General features: G+C 39.4%; 1 protein-coding gene and 1 non-coding gene across 3 annotated transcripts in view; both read left to right on the top strand.

Moving 5' to 3' along the window:
- CERS6 (ceramide synthase 6) overlaps positions 1–22,193 on the top strand; it is a 114,748-nt gene that overhangs the window by 85,580 nt on the left and 6,975 nt on the right. The window contains exons 7-10 of one of the 2 annotated variants that reach the window (XM_025152631.3): positions 73–201; positions 5,196–5,302; positions 19,562–19,718; positions 20,544–20,567. In XM_025152631.3, the coding sequence (XP_025008399.1) occupies positions 73–201; positions 5,196–5,302; positions 19,562–19,718; positions 20,544–20,567 (417 nt within the window). The remainder of the gene's footprint in view (positions 1–72; positions 202–5,195; positions 5,303–19,561; positions 19,719–20,543; positions 20,568–22,193) is intronic. The other variant, XM_025152632.3, reaches the window with a different exon arrangement.
- Positions 13,888–13,971, top strand: MIR1733 (microRNA 1733). The gene has a single exon (NR_035231.1). It is a non-coding gene; the product is annotated as a microRNA 1733 (primary transcript).

Genomic DNA, 22,193 nt, shown 5'->3' with positions numbered 1-22,193 from the left:
CCATTTTTATGTAGGGGTACTGAATCTCACTGTTTCATTGTTGTTGTTTTTTTCTGCTTCTTGCTCCTCTAGGATTTTGGCATCATGTTTACACATCACATTGTAACAGTCACCCTGATAACCTTCTCATATGTAACCAATTTGACACGAGTGGGAACCCTGACCTTATGTCTCCATGATGCGGCTGATGTTGTCCTAGAGGTGAGACAATACCTGTGTCATCAGTGTACATGATATTCACTATTCTGAGAGCTCACATGTCAGTGGGTGGAATCTATTTGCTATGCAGAACGTGTATTCCCTAAGCAAAGAGGCCAGTTCAAGATGGTAATGTTGATTAATATAGTGTATTTCCTTGATGAAATGTATTACGCTTGTAGCAGTCCATGTTTGTGACTTAAGGCTGATTTATTCTTTGATAAGCTGCTTGCATAGAGCAGTCTGATGATGCATTGCCAGGAAGAGTTGCACAGATTTTAAATATAGCATGAAAAAATCAAAAACTAAAGATTATGAAATATGAAAAGTGGTAGCTGTGTGGGATAGAAACTCCTGGCTTGACCACTCTGAAGTGATGAGCTAAGGGAGAATCCTGCGGAAGAATCAAGGTGTCATGGTTTGATTCTGCTGTTCTTTGCTGAGCAGAGGGCATGGAACAATGTGGCTGTTCTGTGCAAAGGCACTGAGCTCACCTGCTTCTGTGGAGGACTTCCAAATTCCTCTCCCCACACCTCATCTAGATGCCAGTATTAAGCAGCTGGCTTTGGAGAAGAGGGAGATTATTTATATTCTTTTAAGACAAGATGATCTGTAACTTCTTTAGTGGCAGTTTAGAGATTGTTCTCATCAGTAATGCTCTGTGTAATGCTGGGATTGTGCTGTGGACTCTTCATCAGGATCAGATGATAACTATTTTGTCTAAAAGTTTGGTTAGTTGTTTTTTTTTTTTTAAGTATTTTCAAGAATCCTTTTATGCAAGAACATAGCCTTACTGCTTGATTCACTTTTCTCAGTCTTGAAGTCCTGCCATTCTGATTTGATTGTGCTATAACCCTGTTTTTATTTTTTAATCTATTTTTAATCTAGAAGTCACGTGACTACCTGAGAATGAAGGCAAGAAAGAATCTGGTTTTCTCCAATTAGAAATAATTACATCTTTGCAAGCTTTTTTCCTGTTTTAGCAACATGTGTAGATCCATTCTGCTGCCTGTGAATTCACCCAAACTTTCTTCTTCCCTTTTTTTTTTTGCCATCAAAAGGGCATACTTGATGTTGTTCATTTCAGATCAGACCGGTGTCTGTGAAACTGGAAAACTACTGAAGAGCAGCTGTGGTAGGCTAGCTAAAATCTTAGCTTGAACACACTGGGATATATATTTTTGATCAATTTCTCTGTCCCCCCAGGAAAAGAGAGATTGCTATTCTCACATAATTTGAAAACATAAACCAAAATCTGTTTTGTTATGTGAGACAGCCTTTTGTGGTCTTTCTAGTCAGTTTTTTCAGTCTGTTTTACTTTGAAATACTAAAGCTGCTTATGAAGTATAAGACTCATAACCAAAACCCTTGAGAAACATTTACTAAGGGGGCTGCTAGAACTCACTCAACAACAGGCTCTCTTCTGCTTAGACAGTAAGTCACAGCCCCTGTGCCATATGCGACAAAATGAACTCTGCTGACATTATTTAGGGAATGTTAATGCAGAGGAAAGTAAATATTTAGTTGCAAAAGAAGCTGATGAAATTTCTTGCCACGATAGATCAGTTGTGCACCTGACCTGTTTTATATGTTACATTCAGGTACAAATGGAAAGCTACTTCTAGAATCCACTAAACTGTTTCCACCTACCACTTCTTAATGAAATATATACAGTGGAAAGCTGATTGGGGATGCATTAGTTCTGCTGTTCTCGTTGCAGAAAGCAGTATGTATTGGTGGAAATACTGGAGGTGAGGTTTTTTTCTGTAGACTTCAAGGCATTTACATATGTAGAAGAGTCATAGTGGGACCTGATGAAGGGAAAGCTGTTCCTATTGTCATCCTGGTCTTCAGTAAAACATTTGACATTGACCTCTTAAGATTCTCAGAATTATTGTAGAGAAGCTGTCAAAGCATGGGTTGGATGATCAGACAATAAAGCAGATCAAAAACTGGCTGAACAACCAGGCCGCAAGGTGGTGATCAGTGGTGAAATGTCTAATTGGAGGCCGGTAAGCAGTGGAGTACCTCAAGAGCCAATGCTGCATCCAGTCATGTTTAACATCTTCATTAACTATCTGGATGATTTCAGGTGATAGAAAATGGGAGGGACTGCTGAGTCATAAGGGCCATGCTGCAATCCACAGGGACCTTGACAGGCTGGAGGAGTGGGCTGACAAGAATCTTATGAATTTCAACAACGTGAAGTGCAGAGACCTGCACTTGGGGAGGAACAACCCAAGTAATCAGTATATACCGGAGGCCACCCAACTGGAAAGCATCACAGCAGAAAAAAAAGTCCCAGGAGTTCTGAAAGAGAGATGATCTTGAGTCAGTAAAGTGCCCTTGCTGCTAAGAAGGCTATCAATATTCTTGGCTGTGTTAGGCAAAGTATCACCAGCAGGACAAGAGAGGTCATCCTTACTCCCTGCTTGGCATCGGTGAGGCCGTGCCTGGAGTCCTCTGACTAATTCTGGGCCCCTCAGTGCAAGAGAGGCATGGAAATAAGAGTCCAGTGAAGGGCTACCAGGATGATCAAAGGGCAGAAGCACTTCTGCTGTAAGGAGAGGCTGAGAATGCTAGGTTTGTTCAGCCGGGAGGAGGCTCAGGGAGAATGGAAAAAGGATGGAGCCAGCTCTTTTTAGTGGTGCCTAGTGCCAGGACAAGAGGTATTAGGCACACATAGGAACATAGGAGGTTCTGTCTAAGTATCAGGAAGCACTTCTTTACAGTATGGGTTATAGAAGGCTGGCACAGGCTGCCCGGAGACTGGGGAGTCTCCCCCCTGGAGATTCTCAAAAGCAATCTGGACATGATCATAGGTACTATGGGCTCTGGGTCCCCCATCTTGAGCAGGAGGGTTGGACCCAGTGACCTCCAGAGGTCCTTTCCAACCTCAACCATTTTAAGATTCTGTGATATTCAAGAGTCTGTAACTGAATTAAAGTTATCTTGGATGCTCAAAGCAGCCTAGCTATGGTAGGACAGACCAAGCGTAGAATCACTGGCTTGCATAGGAAGCCACTATATAATCTTTAGCTGAAATCCAGGGTACTGAGAGAGAATTTCAGCATCCCTTCTAAGTTCAGTTCTTTGAGGGGTTTGGGTTATTTTTGCAATGCAGTACAGCTTGCGGGTTAAAAACACTCAGAACTAGCCTGCTTAAGTGTGTAAAGCTGCACTTGTTTGGGGACCTTGAGACCTTCCAGATTCAATTGCATTCCTACTTAATGAATGCTTTGTTACTTTGTGTTATATTGTCTTAAGTGGCCGAATTCCGTCCAACAAACATGCACTTTACCACTTTTTTGTAGTCCTTCCTTATCAATATTGTTTGTAGATCTGTGTTTTGAGTACTGATAACCCATCACCTGTACTGTTTTTGAGAAATACTACTACAAACTGCTACGGCAATACCAGCTTCGCACGCTGTAAAACCATCTTTTTTAGACTGCCGTCATGGGAATACTGGACTTTCAGTTATCTGAAAATCAAGATGTTAGTAACTCTTCTCCCTTACATGTTGGCAACCAAAGTGTTTTCCTTAAACCAGCCAAAGTACACACTGAGTACAAACTGCTTGGAAACTCATTCGTGTCCAGTAGAATACAGGACTGATTGAGAAGGCTTTAAGAATATAGGGTTGATTCAGAATGCTTATGATTTCTTTGCAGCTTTTACAGCTTTCCAAATATTTTGTAAGCTTCATAATTTGTTTTCTGTTTGTAAGAATATCCTTTATGTTCAGGTTTTGAATAGAAACATTGCATATGTTATGTAACGTCCACAAGTGCTGGTTGGTTTTGGCATATGGATTGTCTGATACAAGCATTGAGCATTTTCAGGTTCAGTGTGTTCATACCAGTAAAATCAAACAACACAGGACTGTCTCTCACCATTTTAAATAGTTCTTTGGCTTGAATTCTGCAATCAGAATACTATTCTGATATGCATTGTGGTTATTTTTCTCCCTCCTAGCCTCTGGAAAGTCTTTACAAGCAAGAATTTTTGAGACAGGGCAGCTGGATACGTGTCCCCTCTGAGGGAGACATCCAGTGGACGCTAAATTAAGCTCTTGATACACTGCATGGTGCAGTGGCTCTGTACACTTTGGCACAAAGCATAAGAAAGACGTGAACACTCTGGAAGCAGCGTAAGTGCCTTAAAATGAGGTTGCATGTACATGCTGTTTTCTTCAGGAAGAAGAGGACAGGGAAACTTCAGGAAAGATCAGAGTCTGAAAGAGTTTGAGTGAAGTGTTGTTGATTCCTTGACCAAGGAAGGAGTCAGAAGTTTGCATGAAGACAAATGAGAGGAGCATGTGAAAATAGGCTTAGGGCAAAAGGTTAGGAGAACTAAAGTGACTTAGATGAGAAGGAGGACGTAGGAGCAATGGAAGCCTTGGAGAAAGATTTGGAGAGAGAAGTACTAACTTAAAGACGGAAACTGTTGCGTATAGACTAGAAAAGCAGGAGAGATACTGTAGGAGAATACACAGCCATGGGATACAATAGTACATTTGAAACAGAGGTGTTATGTATAGCAAAAACTGGAAGATGGAAGTATGGGACAGCTGAAAGATTCATAGTTGGCAAAAATGAAAATGCAGCCCAGTGGGAAAGAGTTGGATTGTAGCACTGTGGAAAGATGAGAGAAAGTAGGTTAAAAGGCTGCTGATAAGGATAGCATAAAAATACAGTGGTGTTCAGTAGAATCTCTGCAAGAGTTTTGTAAATTTGAAACTGTAGGATTTCAAACAGGAAATGGAATGGAGATGAATGAAGTGGAGAAAATATTCTGGTTTTGTGCATCTTTTTCTTGGGGGAAAGAAAAAATTCCAACTCCTTGGTAAAAAGGAGTTCTGAGGTTTCTGTGAGGCAGCCCAATGAAAATGTTAGTGATTTAATCAAAATTTTATTTATTTTTACAACTTATACATAATTCAAGAGAATTCAGTTGTCCTCACAGAAGTAAACAGACATTTCTTTCTTTTGCAGGCTGCCAAAATGGCAAACTATTGCAAGTGTCAAAAACTGAGTGACCTTCTGTTCCTTACGTTTGCCATTGTCTTCATTGTCAGTAGGCTTGGCATATATCCTTTATGGTGAGTAAGCACATCATTTCCACCAAAAGCTAAGCGTCAAACTAATTTGAAAATAACTGTGCTGTAATTGAACATGATTCATTGACATTCCTCTGTTTCCCAAAGCATCAGTGTTTCAGATATAACCAGGTGTTGTAGTAGCCTATTTGCTAGACTGCCATTGGATTTACAGTGTGCTAGACAAGAAACATGGGGCTTCTGCTGGTTTTAAGTTAGAAGTGAATTGGAAATCACATGGCTTCAGGTTAGCAGGTAGTTTCTTGTGTTGGCAAGAAGTGGGAGGGAAATTGTTGGTGTGCAGATTCGCAGTACCACAGGCTATTCATTTTCTACCCTTCCTTTGAGTTGGAGATACTGGGAAAGCTCTGTAAAACACGCATCTTTAAGGTAATTATACTGGTCTTAATGTAATCTCACCTCTTCCCAGACAAAGCTAGCTGCTTGCGTGTGCACATACTCTCTCTTCTTAGGTACATACACATGGACACATACAAATAGACACAGATATTTGATTCTTTAGCTAGGATCTTCAACATCCAGAAGGCTGCAGACTCGTTCTACATCGGTGGAGAAATTAATTGAAGTTTCTCTGTAACTATAGTATGAGTTAGCTTTGCCTAAAAAGGAAATGCTCTGTTCTAGGCCCGTGTGCCCTATATAGGAGCAGGGCTGGGAGAAGGCATTGACCTCACTTTTTTTTTTTTTTTTATGTTCAAGAGCCTTCCTTTTTTTAGTGTGAACAGAACTAACTGAAATTTCCACATATCTGTGAGACCAGAAAGGATCTATTATTATGTCAGAAGATAATAGAAGTAGTTTTGGTTTTGGGAAGCATCAGAAATGTTACCCTTTGTAGAGGTTCATTTAGAAAGATTATGACCAAGTTCTTTATTTAAGCAGACAGAGGATGTATGTATACCTGTATCAACCTCTCTTACGATTTCCTCTCAAATCCTATATAATGGTATCTCTTTACAGCTTTGTTTACTGCAAACAGGATAAGCCTAAGGAGCCCTTAAGGTGCTTTATCATGGGTCCTGACTAACACTAGAAAGTAGAAGTCTCATTTAGTGGTTAATGACCCCAAAAAATAATATGATAATGCCCGATCCCTACTGTGATGTGAGTTTGTACAGCCCCATAACAAAAGGAGAAAATGGTTAGACACACAGACTGCATTTTTTAAATGCATGCTGTTTTATTCTAAGGAGAGGTAATTTGTTTCTTAAGCATCTTTGCTTCCTTCTCCTCAGTACTTCCTTGAACTTAACTTGGCCATTCACTGAATTTCTCTAAATGAATTGAGTTGATTTTTCTATCTGTACGATCTCAAATAGTAAAAATGATGGCATTTCTGATCATAGGATTTAATCTGACCATCACACACTGCTTTATATTGGGAAATGCTGATTGTTGGGAATTGGTTATTGGGAAAGTCTGATTATGGCAGCTTGAAAAGGAAATCCCAGTATCCACTTTTCTCTGCTTTGATGGTTTTAAAATAGTAATAAATTCACAGTTTTTTCTGAGTGCTTTGAGGTGGGATTTTTTTATACAGCTAACCTGAGAGGAATGCAGAGCATGAAGGGGTGAGGTTAGGAAAGCTGAAGCTCAGCTAGCATTTAATCTGGCAAGGGGTGTCAAAGGCATCAGAGGTCTTATGTAAATGCATAGGTGACAAAAAGGAAGACTAGGGAAAATAGGGGCCCTCAGCTGAATGAGATAGGGGACCTGGTGACACAGAAAAAGTCCAAGTCTTGGACAGCCTGCTCTAGCTGGTCATGCCTGAACTGGAATGGACCAGATAATCTGCAGAGGTCCCCTCCAACCTCAGTCTTTCTGTGATTCTACAAGGTGCCTTATGTGTTTATCTGTAGCACTAGCAGAGCATTTAAACCATTCTCTGTGTTATTTGAAATGGCAAAGAGAGAACTGCTGACTTTAAATTTAGTTACTTGTACACAAACTTTACCAGATCACTGTTTTGTGCTTACTTTGATAAACAGTCGATGAAGAACAGATTAATCTTCCCAGGGTGTGTGATTTTGAAGGCAGACATTAATCCTGTACATATCTAACTAGAAGCAGCTGCCCAGTGTGCTTTTTCTCTTGAGATATCTTAAAATCATCAAGGTCAGAGTTTTCCCATCCTTTACATTCCTACTATGGTAGTCAAGTTTTTGAAAATCCACACTTCAACTTTTAACCTGAGACATTCAAAATAACACTGCATTTGTAACCAGAACTGAGGTTCATGCCCTCTAGAGTGATTTCTGTGAAGTACTGCAGCCAAGTTTCACACTGCAGAAAAGCCCGTGCTAGGATTGGGCAATGTTATAAAGATTGACATGGCTAGAGAAAGCCAGGCATAGTACAGCTGAAGTCTTTGTAAGTATCTGTAATGCACACCTCGTACTGTCAGACTTGCAGAGTCCTAGAAGAGACTACCAGTGCAGCATAAAGTTACTGAGCAAGCATAGAAATTTGAGTGCTGCTTTACAGGTATGACGTTCTGTGCTGTTGATCTGGGGTGCACCCATCCATTCCTGTGTGCACTTGGTACCAGCAGCAGTTTTATAACACTTCTGATTGAACATTGTCTGAATCCTGTTCTATAGAATAGCAGTGACCTAGTGTACTTGGAAGCAGGATGAAAATTGTGATGAGTAGGTCTGGGAAAGAGGGACAGAAAAGAGCATTGCCTGGTAGCTTTGGGTTTTGATGTTGACTCCCTTGGTACTGAATACTGGGTTAATGAGGACATCAGGTTACAGCTATGGGCAAGATTAGTTGCTAGATGGTACAGACAACAATTTTTTTTTTTACAAGAGTAGAATTTGTTCGACATACTGCCTGTGTAATACCCATATTTTGTTCCTGTGGTAGAAGAATGCATCATAACACTGGAGTGATTGGGTGGTATCATTCAGAATAGACTCTTAAAATCAGAGAAGGCAGAGGGATTGTGTGTAGCTAGCAGCAGACAACGTACTCTTGTTTCACAGATAGAATGGTTACACTAGTGATCCCTTTGCCTTTCCTCCTGCTTAGCTGACCAAAGAGCATATTTATCTCATTTGAATCTGTGAACATTTTAGCCATTCACCTCAACCTTGTGAATATGAAACTGAACTGTAAACATTGTTTGTATCACTCTGAGTCCACCTGGTACCTGATGCTGTTCGTAACAGTGTTTGACATTTCTGTCTATGTCTTGAAATTGTCATTTTCCTGATTTTTTACACCCTTTCAGTTTAAAAAAAAAAAAAAAAAAGAAATCCAGCATTTCAAGCATTACAGCTTTGGAAATTTGTCTACTTAATGGACAGTGGTGGTGTTTTTTGTTTTTTTATAACAAGAAAACATTACATTGCAAGAAAAGTAAGATCCTTGCCTTGAAGCGCATGCAGTCTTTAATATGCTTACCTGCATGACTAAGGAATAAGATAACAGGCTCCATTGAAATTTTATTAAACTGTGAATCACAGGTTAGCTCTAAAATACCTTTTCACAGAAAGGAATAAATGGAAAGGTGTCTTCAGAGGTTGCTCTTGCTGGAGTGTTAGTTGCAAGGATGCTTCAATTACAGGGAGGAGAGTGTAAGTGTGGTGTATATGATTTGTGATTTTTGACACCATCATTTCTCCAGACCAAAGTATCAATTTACATACACTTAATAATTATCCTTACAAACATCTGTAATCACGGAGTTTGGAGGCAGTTTCATATTTCTCAGCTTAGTGGGAGCGTTGCACATGGGAGCCACAGTTAGTAGAGATTAAGTATGGGATGCATTAGCTTGTATCTCACAAATCCCCTTTTTCTATGGAGCTGCAGTTCTAACTCTTCATCCCCATTAGCTGGCGTGTCAGCAAATATGAGTCACTGGAGTGGCAACAGGCCAGAAAACATAGTTTTGCTCTCCTTTTCCTTGTTGCTGAATATTCAAAGCAGCAGAATTTGGTGGTTGATTAATATTACATAAAGATGCAAATTTCTCTAGCATAAAAACTAAGAGGTAAAAAAAATTGGTGAGCATGTAATGTGAAAGGAAGACTGTAATTTATAAGAAAACCTCCCCCACACAGGAAGGCAAATATCCAAGGCAGGGTTCCAACAACACTGCTTATGAAGTGCAGGCATGAGCCTGTGCTCCAGCTTTGCACAAGTGCCATTTAATTCTGCATAAAGGTGCTAATAAAGAATTCAGAATGTATCAAATGCTGTTGTCTGAAGGTTGTTTAGCAGCAGGGCTAAGACAAAAGAAACAGGCAATTAGGTATATATTTAGCAGTCTTTCTACAGGCATCTGGAGTTCATTTCAGCAATAATTCAAAAACCCCAGGACACTTTCTGCCTCCTGCCGCTAAGTGAATGTAGGAGTAAAGCTGCTATTTTCACTGACAAGACATTTTGCTTGTGAAATTCTCCCACTTGCGCATAATCTCTGTTCTAGCAAATTACAACATAAAACACAACTCTCTGTGAGCCGAGGGAATATGATGCCTTCTCAGGTGGTACAGAGTTGTAAAGAGAATGAAGGCAGCGTCAAACTGAGGACTTGACAGAAGTGATACGAGCTCCTGGTTGGTCTAATACTGTGGTCATACTGTGCAAAACTGTTACCTCAAGCTTTTCTTCATTCCAATAGGCCTTGCAAGCTCTTTTCCCTAATTCTCAAACATTTGGTTTTGATGTAGTTGCACAGATGCAGTTTTCTATCTGTTGATAAAGGAATGGCTTGCTTTTTGATGTCATTTTGTTTTTATTTCAGTATCCTGAAAGGAAAGCTCCAAGGGGCTGTAATATTTATTAATCATTTTTTTTGAAGTGTACAGAGAACAAACGGGCTCTTACATTACAGGAGATATGGGTCTGAAGAAGGTGATGCATTACAGCAGCCAAGATTTCCAGTCTCTCTTTGCTTGTTGCAGAATTCTTGTTCTGAGAACTGTGAAATTCATGAAGTTTGGGCTAAAGAGGAGTCCCAGGACTACTTGCTTACTGTGCTTATCCTTACAGAATATGTGCATTGTGTTTTCTTCTTCTGGCAGAGCAGTTTGAATAATGCTGTGAAGAGTTCAGTATCTGAAACTGGTTTCATAAGGTGACAGGGTATTTTGAAGAGCTTCAGTGGAAAGCAGTTGGTGTGAAGAGAGACAGAAGGCTAGTAAACTCATTTACTGTTTTAAGATGTGTTGAAGTAGCTACAGAAAGGTGTAACTTTTGAATTGAAAGAAGGAAGAGAAGGCTCCAATGAAAGCAAGGCTGATGCTTACCATGTGGACAATGCTAAGTTGTGTAAATGCAAGTTCCTTCAGGATTTCTCAGAGTAGTACTAGTATGAGGTTATTTTTCACCACTTTTGTTTAATTATAGGAAAACTAGAACACACTGTGTTGCAGGAAAGTGCCGCTATCAAAAGTAAAGGGAGCAGAGTAATGGGGTTTGCACTCATGAGGTCTATGAAGTGTCAGCATGTAAATGTACGGTGTAAATTCACTGACAAATGTTGTAAAACACCAGTAGCTTAACAGTACAAATGTAAGTGAAAGCTTGATTCAAGCTGATTATAAAGAGTACAGATGTCTTCCTCCTGTCCCCCAGATTCTCATCTAGGTGGATTTGGTATTACCTAGGTAGTCCTGTTTGTTGGCCTCTTCAGGCACTCTTGATGCCTCCAAAACATTAGAAGCTGTGACCACAGATAGAAAACTGCTTTGGCTATGTGGTGTGGTCTTATTTAATATTAGTTGGTACATCTAGCTGGATCTTCTATTTGTGCATCTGTTTGAAAAGATTTTGTCAATAATAATGATAATAATTCTCACCTTTTCAGGTATCTGTCTTTTCATTGACTCAAAAGTGCAGTTGCTAAATAGTTGTGTGTTTTTTTTTTTTCTTATGACAACAAAAGCTATATAACCACAGGTCTGTCAGTCCTCAGGATAACTACTTGTTTTCTTGTTATTCTTTCATTTTCAAAGTTCGTGAGAATACACACAGTCTGGTTCATGGCTGATTTCTAATTGCCTTTTCATGGCAGTGATTATCTGCATGAGCCAGACAGGCATAGAATGATCCTAGCTGAGTTAAAATTAACTTCTGTTCATCATGGTGTGCAGGAACAAACCCTAGTTACTTATTACCATCTCTTTCTCATCTCTGCATGACCAGCTGACTAGCCCTTCCTGAATTTCATCATTAGTTAAACAACAGTGTGGAATACAGCTATGTTATTAATGCACACACTGGGTCTCCAAATAGTGATCCAGTATTGTCAGTTTGCACTGTTCTGTCTCCTTCCTTTTATCCTGCAATCAGCTTCTCTCTGAGTGAAATTGTAGCTTGAGTTATTAATAGGGCAACACAGAGCCTCCATCAGTAGCAGCTGCTGAAGGGGTTTGCTGAACCTCTGTTTTTTTTCTGGCCTCGCCTTTTTTCTAGCTGATTTTGGTTGGTTTTGTGCAGCTCGTAACATGCAGGGAATTTGAATCATTGTCTTTGATACTGTTTTTCTTTTCTGGCACGTTTTCTACTGTTTGGCCCTTTGAACATGTGTATGGTGGGAAGGCAGCATGTGGACCCTGACAGAGGCGCCCTGCTTCATTTCTCTGAACATATTGGCAAAACAGAAAGCTCAAACCCCCAAGCATCCTACTGCGTCAAAACAAGACATGGGCACTAGCTAAAGCAAGAGTTCTGGTTATTTACTAGGCATGGTGAAAATCTAGGTAACCAGATTGATCCCAGCTGCCCAAACCTCATCTGGACTCTGACTGAACAGTGTTTTACTTATGATGGCCTTACTTATTCACACCGGATCCTGAAGCCAGTGAAAACCTTTCTTTCATGACCAATATTATGTATAGAGCTGGACAAGCATCTCTAATTGCTCTGTAGTAAAATTAATTACTTTCTTATTATAAGAGTAAGTTTCTTCTGACACTGCTCTGACCTGATTTTGCTCATAACGTTGTCTAAAATAATGCACAACCTAGATTGTGGGTAGCAGATATTGAAGGAATAGATTCTTATTTTAATCCAATGTATTTGATTCCTGATATTATTCATGGTGCCAGTGAGAGTGGATGCTGCTGAACAGCAAAAATTACATAATGTCCTTGTAATTCAGGTGATCTGTAGTTTCAGCAGGCAACTTATAGCCTAACCACTTAATCAACAGCATTTAATAAAGAGTTTTTGGCAAGCTAACTAAAAAACATTTGAAGAAAGCACTTCAACTCTTAGTTCTGTAGCAGAGTGTGTATAATGTCAGCCCATCTGCTTTTGTCAGAGTGTTACCTGATGATGTCCTTAATAATGCCTTGTTGTTTTATTTTCTGAAGTTGTTTACAGCACTTGTGAACTCAGGACTCTGAGAACTATGTGAAGCAAAACTGAAGTCTTTGGAATGCTGCGTTAATACTGATGAGTTTACAGGAAAGCTGTAAAAAATTGAAAGGTTATATGTGTCATTCACCAATGTGGCTTTGCAGTATAAATGACAAGAAGTGGCATTTGCTCAGTATTTCAGTTTTTAAGTCCTGTGTGATTGCAACTGGAAAAAAATGAGATGAAAAAGGATTTTATCAGGTCTTCCAAAGTCGGCTCGTATCCTCATTTTTAGTTTCTGTAGTCCGTGCCCTGTGGCTGTAACAATGACTTCTGTTGTTGGGGACAGGCTGTTCAGTCAGTGTTCTCACTTTTTTTTTCTTTTATTATAAAGTAATGTCCTTTCTAAAACCTGCTTCTTCTGTTCAAAATTATTCTCATGAGTGTAAATGTCTCAAGAGAAGGGAAGCAATGTTAGTGATGTTCCTGTGGCCAGGCACTTTTATTATATATTTTAGCTGCTTTTAAGTCAGCTCCTCAAGGCACAGTGACTGAAGAGCATGGCTGAGCTGAGGAAGCTGAACTGAAGGGTGCCTTAGCAATGGCAGTCAGCTGAAGTCTTCTGAAACTGCATCATTTACAGGAAGGGGGGGGAGGAGAAAAGAGGCTGGCCATGGTTTTTATCTGGAGAGAGATGTGATAAAAACCTGACCCGGGTTTTGGGCTGCTTTCTGCAAGAAAGACATTGAGACCCTGCAGCATGTCTAAAGAAAGGCAACAAAGCTGTGAAGGGTCTGTAACACAAGTCTTATGAGAAACGACTGAAGGAATTGAGATTGTTTAGTACAGAGAAGAGGAGGCTCAGGAGAGACATTATTGCTCTCTACAACAACTGGAAAGAAGGTTATGGTGAGGTAGTAGTCGTTCTCTTCTCCCAGGTAACAGTGATAGGATAAGAAGTAATAGCCATATGTTGCACCAGGGAATGTTCAGGTTGGATATTAGGAAAAATGTATTCTTAGAAGAAGTGAAGTGTTGGTACAGGATGCCCAGGAAGGTGGTGGTGCCACTGGTCACTGTCCCTAGAAGTTTTCAGAAAAAGACACTGCAGGATGTGGATGGATTAGTGGGCATGGTGGTGATGTGTTGATGTTGGACTAGATGTTAGTGGTCTTTTCCAACCTTAATGATTCTATGGTTTTTAAATATAAAAAAGAGTTATAGTTTTATATAGTAAATATAAAAAAAGAGAGTGTGCTGATGCAGAAGTACCACAGGCAACCCAGTAGTGGCACTCTGGATGGCTGTGAATTGTCTGAACGTGAGCAAACATCATGCCTTTTCTCAACATCCCCCCCTCCCCCCCCCCTTTTATTTTTAAAGGCTACAGTGGGGTTTGCTGCTAGTGAGACATATTTTATAATGCTACAGAGTGAATATAAAAGCAGAGCAGTGTTACTGGTTCACAAGTTGATGACATATGTGTGACATAAAAGTTATACTTGTACAGAAGTGTGGGAACATGATAATTTACTTACCAGCTTGGAATAGGAAATTGCTTTTGAACACTGTGCACAATGATCAACAGCCATGATGCAGCTAGAGCCTCATTAGTGCTCAGATATGAGGAGGCCATTACAGCAAAACACTTTGGAATAAACCCAGCATCCATGTAAGTTCTTATGAAAGAATTCTGGTGTGGGACAGAGGTACGCTTGATTAGTTTTGGCGTTCTTTTCCTACTCTCTGTCCACATGTTTTGGCATTTCTTTGACAACTGGATCAAAACACTTGATGTTTTGGTCCGGTTGATGCTTTCACCATTCATTTGAAAGATAAGTCACTGATAGACGCTACCATCACACTTTTTGAAGTGTGGAGTTAAAAATGATTCTGTTGCTGCGGGGACAGGTTCTCAGTAAAAAAAATAAAGAATTTGAAGTGCAGTACTCCTACTATTGATGGCATGTGAGCCACCGGAAGGGCATTAGGTGTCTGGCTGAGAGGTGACTGCAGCTGTTTTATGAGTTTTGAACAAGTCCTGTTTAGTTCCTGCATTGAAAAAAGTTTGGATCATCCTTTCTCCTGAAATGTTTGCTATGGCACGTAGCTGAACACAATATAGCATGTCTGTGCTCCAAAAGTAGGAATACTCTTCCCACACAGGTACTGCATTTACTTTTAGTTAACTGAAAGAGGCATCAGAAAGGCTTTTATTTTCTATGATAGCTTGTGTTGCAAAAATAGGAAACAGTCCTCCTGTAGTTTACATCAATAGCCTTTCCTATTTAGAAAATACCATGAACTCCAGGAAAAGGAGTCTTCATATGTATTTTCTGTTGCTTGTATAAAAATTTTATGTGCTTGGAGTTTGTCAGATTTGGAAGTTTCATTCTTAGCATAATGTCATTTCCCTCTGCTGTGTGTTGTGATCCACAGGTCTTCATGCAAGCATTTTGCCAGGATACATTACTGATAAAACATTTTGCTCAGTATAATCACGTTCAGCTAGGAAATTTGAATTCTTTTTGTGTCCTAATGTCTACTGAAAGACTATCTTGAGGCTTGAGCTTGGATTGCAAAGGTGTCTCTAACCTTGCATTCCTCTTTTTTTTTTCTTCTATCCACAAGGATGGAAATACTAATATTCACGCTAGTGGCTGCAAGATCAGTTAATGGGCAATAGTCTTTGATTTCTCTTTGAAAAGAGAAAAGCACAGCTGAAAACAGGACAGTGACAGCTTGATCAGAATGGTATCTTTTACAGTACATCAAACATGAATAATTTCCTGTCTGTAGCAGCATTTTTGTTAAGTAATTGGAAATCCTATTGATCTACACAGGACTTAATAATATGATCTCAATGTCGGGGGTGTAATTTCTGCAAAGATGTATTGTTGCTGGTTAGTGTCAGAGCAGAAGCCACCTGTCTGCACAGCATCTGAGCTTATATTAGCAGGCAGTCCTCAGCTGACTTCAGTGTCCTCTGGTGTGAGACTGGAATGGATGAGCAGAACTCCACATGATCATATAGGATCATAGAATGGCTTGGGTTGGAAGGGAGCTCAGATTATGTAGTTCCAACTCCCTGCCAAGCTGAAACTCCGAAGAGTGAGAAGTTGGTACAACCTTCATCTGCTGGATTTGCTATAATTAAGTATTTAGCTGTGCTGCAACTTGAGGACTCTGGGATATGCAATTGCTGTAGTCCAGCTTTTCTTGAACTTAATGGCTATTTTACTTGTCATTTTATATCCTTCTTGGGTAAAGTGTTGGATAGCTTGTTTAAGGTCATACATGCAGAAACAGCTATCAGATCACCTGTTGTGTGTAAAGTTAGCTTAGCGTTATTAGTGCAAATAACTGGGGCAGCCTGGGATATGAAGGCCTATTGTATTTCAATGAAAGTCTAACAGTGATAAATCTTGACTACTGTTGAACTGTAGCCAGTATATCCTGTGGCTGGTCAATGTGTGCACGTGTGTACTTTCACGCTCTTAGTGTTACAGTGTAGTCCCTAAAGGTTTATAAACAAGCCCATTAATTTAAGTTTATTAACATGCCCCAGCATCTTTGTGAGACAGACAAGCATTGATACCTTATATACATCCTTTACAATAAGTAAACCGGGTGAAGGAACTTGAGAATTTCTTGGATCACATGATAAGTTAATAGAAATACAGAATCTAGGCCTCCTGACTCTTTGATCTCTGGTCTTAGTCACTATTTAGTATGTATATTGAAGAATAAGTTAATACATTTGTTATACCTTTTCCACTGTAGTAACAGCATGCCTTTCGTTCTGCTCATTGCACATGCAGTCTGCTGGGCACTGGACAGTGTTGCAGGACTTAAGGCAACTTGCACTAGCATTCATTTCAGCTGCACAGTTTCTGCTGCTTTTGAATATGACAATAGTGCCCAGCATGGCAGTCACCCTGCTATGCCTCATTCTGCAGAGTTTATCATGAATTTCCTGCCTGCCTGGATGATTGCCTACTCTTTTCACATGGCCTTTTTTCTTGTCTCCTCTCATTCTTCTAAAATCCTTTCAGATGCAAACACAACAGATTTTGCCAATTCTCAGATGAATTTAAGCATGCATTTTACTCTTCCACCCCTCCAACTCTTTCTTTATCTCTCTTCCTTCATCTCTCTTTCCTTGTTTCATCCCAAGTGTAAGACAGGTGATCAACTTGCCAAGAATTAGTCTCTGTTATCCAAGAGCCTGGAGTTGTGCCCATTAAGTTGTTGGGAGGGAGCATCATCTTATCTGAGTCAGCACATGGGCCTGTTGCTGACAGCCTCCTGAGTACTACTTATTCAAGCTGTGTTGTTGGCGTTATGCAGCTGATTGTTTAGTTGTTTTTGAAAATACGCTAATTTTATTCTGAGCGTTAAATTGGAGCAGTACAGTAAGTGCAGAACTGTCTTCTCCAGTGGCTCAGGTATTGTCACAGACAGCATGCCTGAAAGCTTACCACAGATTTCCATAAGAGTAGACTGGATCTGAAGTATTGAATTTATTTTCGTTTGCCTTCATCAGCCACTAGCTACTTCAAGATGCTAAACTGCAATCTTCACAGGTGCATGAACCACCTGGGACATATTCAACAAGAAAAGGGAGACAAATATTTTCAATGAAGTCCTGTTTCCAAAAGCAGAAAAGCTAACCATTTGTTTCAAATTGCAGAGCAACGCTGATCAAAGTTTTCAAAGAGTTACCTTGCATCTTAAAACACGTGCATCTTAAAGTAATTTATTTCTGAGATCAAATGCAGCTGTTTCAGGTTAGAGAACCAAGAATAAAAGTTTCCCACCATTCATTTTAAAAAACTGGAACTTAACCACTGTCAAATTCCAGCAGATGTGTTTGCCGATTTAAGTACCTGAGCACCTTTCGGAGTATTTGAACCAAACATTTCTCCACGTATTCATCCAATAGGCACTTTCTCCTTGGTGTAATCCAATCTCATGCTGCTTTTCCCTGTCGCTGTTACTTGTACAATTGGTTAGACTGCTTCAGTTGAATCCCTTCAGTGGTGGAACTGGTGAGAATTTGTCTAACTTTTCTTCCTTTCCTCAGTCTATATATTGGAAGAATTTTTCTCAGTATTCTGTCCTGCTAACCTTGCCACATCTCAGGCTTTTGACATAAGCTAGTCGGTTTATACTTAGAGAAAGTTTACTAGCTTTCCCCTGTTTCTTCTATAGTTTTCTGTAGTTTTCATTCAGCTTCTGCTTAGATGCTGTAAGCATACTCCATTTCCACAACTAGCCTGCACATCATGTCACTGACACCTCCTAGCATTACTGAGCAATTGTGAACACAGCTTTTATGGAGAATTATAGCCTTGTCCTTAGTTTGCCAGACACAAGAAAGTAAGAGTTCTGCTTTTTCATTGAAAACTTATTTCCCACACCTAATACACAACAATTTGCACAATGAAACTGTTTTTGGAATCAAAAACACTGTCTTTGACCTTTCTGTCTTCCAATATTTTGCACTTTGGCAAAAACAGACCGTATGTATCTCTAGTGCTACTTTTATGATTTGAGTCCTATAGGAGCCTCTGAAGATGAACTTGGGTCCAGAAAATCGAAAGGTAAATAGAAATGTGCACTTGTAATTCTGGAGCATGTAAAATTCTAGACAAGGGAGTGAGATGTAAAGAGTAGGTTTACATAGAGGAGTCATTGATTTAAAGTTTGGGTTTAGTGTAGTAGTTAGAATTGAAGTTAGTACTGGTGAAGTAAAACTGTCCTGACTACAGTTGTGTTTTGCTAAGCACAAGAATTTCCCCTTGAATTATGAAATGGGGTACTGCTGTACCATGCAGAGCTCCCATTGACAGAACAAACAGCAGAAAGCAGAGACTGAAGAGTTTGAGCTGACAGAACCAATAATGTGATGCTTTTTTGTTGCAGCTAGAAAACAGTTTTTTTTCCAATGTCTACTCCATAAGCATAAAACATTCTAAAAACACAGCTGTATAATAAGGCTGTAAGATCCTTTTATTAAATTATGAATCATACATGTATATTAGCGTAATAAAGCAAAAATAAAAATGCCTTATGTACTGCAAGGCCAGAGTGTTAGAAATCACTGCCTGATTTGTGGTCAATGCTGTTTATATACATAAATCATTATGCTGTACTCTGACTTAAATGTGTGTACATATTTATTATTGCTTAAACTGATTTTAATGTTTTTGGAGAGAATTGTAGCTATGGCAAGTGTGATTATTAAAAAGTGGAGCTCAGTGTCCCTAGCATTTCAAAAGTGAGCTCTGCTGTCCCGAATCCTTGCAGGACCTTAGTTGCATTCCTTTTGCATTCAGACAAAGCACGTCTATTGCCATCTAGTGACTATAGGCTGGTAGCTAATTCATACAGCTCTTCCTTGGAGAGGTTGCAGATCCCAGTCGCAGCCTGGGAATGTGTTTTGAAGAACGTGGTGCTAGTGCTTGGGAGTTGCATGCATATTAACAGTCCCCATATATGCTCTTTCTTTCGTGTTGGTAGTACACAGGTACCAAACCACGTCTGAAGGAAGTCTAGATGAAAAAAATTAAAAAAAAAAAAAAAAGAGGAATTAAGCAATCATTGTTATTAATGAGCATTTTGGTTATTTAAGACAATTGACACCTGCCAGCTCTATAAAAGAAGAAATGCGTGCTGAGAATCTTTGTTTCCTGCATGTAATGTCTGTTAAGTGACATTAAGCACTGAAAGCCAAATTTTGGTGGTGGTTTTCTCTAGAGACACCAAGGTGATTCAGACCAAGTCACTCTGCTGTGAGATGCAACTATCTGGGTAGATCCCATCCAATCCCCTATTTGTCATCTTGATTTAAAAAGGGCATCCTTTGAGATTGCTGGCTTTAAAAAAGGGTAATGATTTTTCTGTCCCTTTCTCTTCTAGGATATTAAACACTACATTGTTTGAACTGTATGAAGCTCTGGGCAATTTTCCTGCCTTGTGGGTCTTCAACGTGCTGCTTGTGGTTCTACAAATTCTGCACTATTTTTGGTCTTATCTAATAATAAAGGCAGCCTACAAAGCTATTTCAAAGGGCAAGGTAAGACAGCACTGACAGACTTCTGTTTCATATTTACTATTTTAACTGTTTCAGTATCAATACGTGGTCGCTTTTGGGGTACTTTTTCTTTCTGAGTTCTAACACGTTACTAAACACACATCTTATGTAAACACTTATTTCATTTTCATGGAAAATTTTTCCACTGCCTCTAACAAATGTCAAATAAGTTAATAAATCCTCTAAAGCAAGTGATTTATATGTGCTTTCATGCTTTTTTTTTTTTTAATGACCTGATGCACTAAACCAAACTTATCTAGAGAAATAGAATTTTAAAAAACAAGCAAACTGTTTTCTAGGGGCTGCCAGTTCTGTTTTTCTACTTCATGCTATTTAGAAAAGCGTTGGCTTGCCAGCTGATAATACTACCTGAAATTCTTCTGACTTTGCTAGTGGCAAGGTTACAAACCACAACCTTTTTTGTTTTTTTGGTGTTTATGAGACTCTGGGAAGGATCCCTCCAGCAAGACTGCTTGGGATACAATGTAGTATCTTGTTAGAATTGTTACATTTGATGGGGAGCTGTAATTCAAAAAACTGCTAACCTCATTCCACTTTGTGTGCAGAAACAGCACTTGTATTTAGACTATGAATGTTATGCCTAAGGTTTGTGTAAAGTACAGGCTATTTTGCCCTTAAGAACTAGAGCTCATAAGTAGTTATTTTAGATGTGTAACCACCCCCAAATGGAATAGGAACTGTTCTGTAGATAACTGCTTTCTCTGAATGTACTTCAGAACTTGGCCTGTTGTTTCGCACCCTCTCTTACTCTGCTTGTCTATCCTTTCCCTTGTGCTGCATTGGAAGGCTGGAAAGTGGAACCCCTTGCATGTAAGTTTATTTACATTTACTATGCAAAAGATATATTCTGCAAAATGCTGGAGTGTTTGTGGTTGCCTTTGTTTTTGTTTTGCAGTTTCTGCCTGATTTTTTTTTTTAATCCATCATTTGTATTTAGATATTTGAAGGAAGGCTGTCTTTTACGGCTTTTACTTCTTGTCTGTGTATCGCCTAATATTCATAGTGTCTTGGTGTTATTGCATTACAACAATCTTTGTACATAAATATTTGCAGGATAACAGCTACTCTGGTGCCATTCAGGAAGCATACATGAGAGTATAAGTCCTCTGCCTTGTAGTTCAAGGAAATTTAGGTTGTATGAAAGCAGTCAGGCACTTGCAGCAAGACAATGACCAGGTTAAAATTGCCTATACATTAATCCAGGGCTCTTCCTCTAAATCTTAACATTCTTCTTCATTTGCAACCACATCCTCTCAGTTTCTACAGTAAAATAAGCAGTGCTGTCACAGCACATTTATATATATCTTACAGTAGGTCTTCATCCTTAATTATTGTTTTATTCATATATTACTGTTAACCACCTTTGAAACAGCCCATCAATTTATTATCACTAAATTTGTAAGTACACCTGATAATCTGTTTCTTACTCTCTTTTATGCTTAGGAGTTTTGTAAACCTAGTGTAGAGCAAACAAAGGCAGTGACAGAGCCTTTATTTGAGAAAGAGGCGCTATAGGAAAAGATATCAAAGAGAAATTAACTCACCCTTCCCAGTAACAGTTTGGAAAAAGGGGCAAGCTGAGTTATGCAGCCTTCTCCCATTTGTACTCGCGCCACAGGAGAAAAGGGTGGAGGGAGGGCGAACCCGTGCAGACTCAGATTGCACATGTGCTTCCAAAAGCATCACTGAGACAGAAAGGGTGGCTCCAGCAGTCATGTGCTCACGTGTTAGTTCAGGCTGTGACCTTGGAATTCCACTACACCTAGATACGTATTTTCTAAACACCCTCTTTAGGAATTACTCCAATTGATTATTTTGGAGATAAAGAGAATTAAGTAATGCCATATTCATACCAAGGTTTAAGTGCAAAACCTTGGTATGTTACTTTCTACATTTTTTTAAGTGACTGCATCATAGGATTTTCTTTTGATTAATTGGATTTCGGGTAGACCCTACCAGAAGATTTAACAGCAAATCTACTATATTAAGAGAACTCAAGATGATGGTAGAATTTTCAGGTGATCAATCTGCCCTCACACTGATCTAAGGTACACCTCGTTGAGCCAATTTCCTTTTGTCTGATAAGGGTGTATTTCTAAGTGTATTTCTATATCTGCAACACCTGCAATATAGAAGTCCCTGAGACTGAAGTAATCTGTTAATTGAAGCTGTGTAGGTATGGCATGGAATTTATGGCCACAGCTGAAGTTCCAATTTCACAGATGCCAGAATTGTGGTTCTGCTAGACATTGACACTAAAATTCAGCTATACAGATATATGGAAATTGTGTGTTTCTTTTTTTCCTCTGTTTGCAAACAGAGTGGTGTCACTCAGGCTTATGATATTGTAAGGTCAGTAGCAGAACTGGGAACCCCGAAGGGAAATAGTCATTTCTGAAGCAACAACTGGACAAAATAATTGCCTCCAGGGCTTTC

The sequence above is a fragment of the Gallus gallus genome, chromosome 7, assembly GCF_016699485.2.
Source record: "Gallus gallus isolate bGalGal1 chromosome 7, bGalGal1.mat.broiler.GRCg7b, whole genome shotgun sequence".
In the NCBI taxonomy this organism is placed as follows: domain Eukaryota; kingdom Metazoa; phylum Chordata; class Aves; order Galliformes; family Phasianidae; genus Gallus; species Gallus gallus.
Note: the sequence above shows the minus strand (reverse complement) of the source record. Positions and strands in the feature narration are given on the sequence as shown.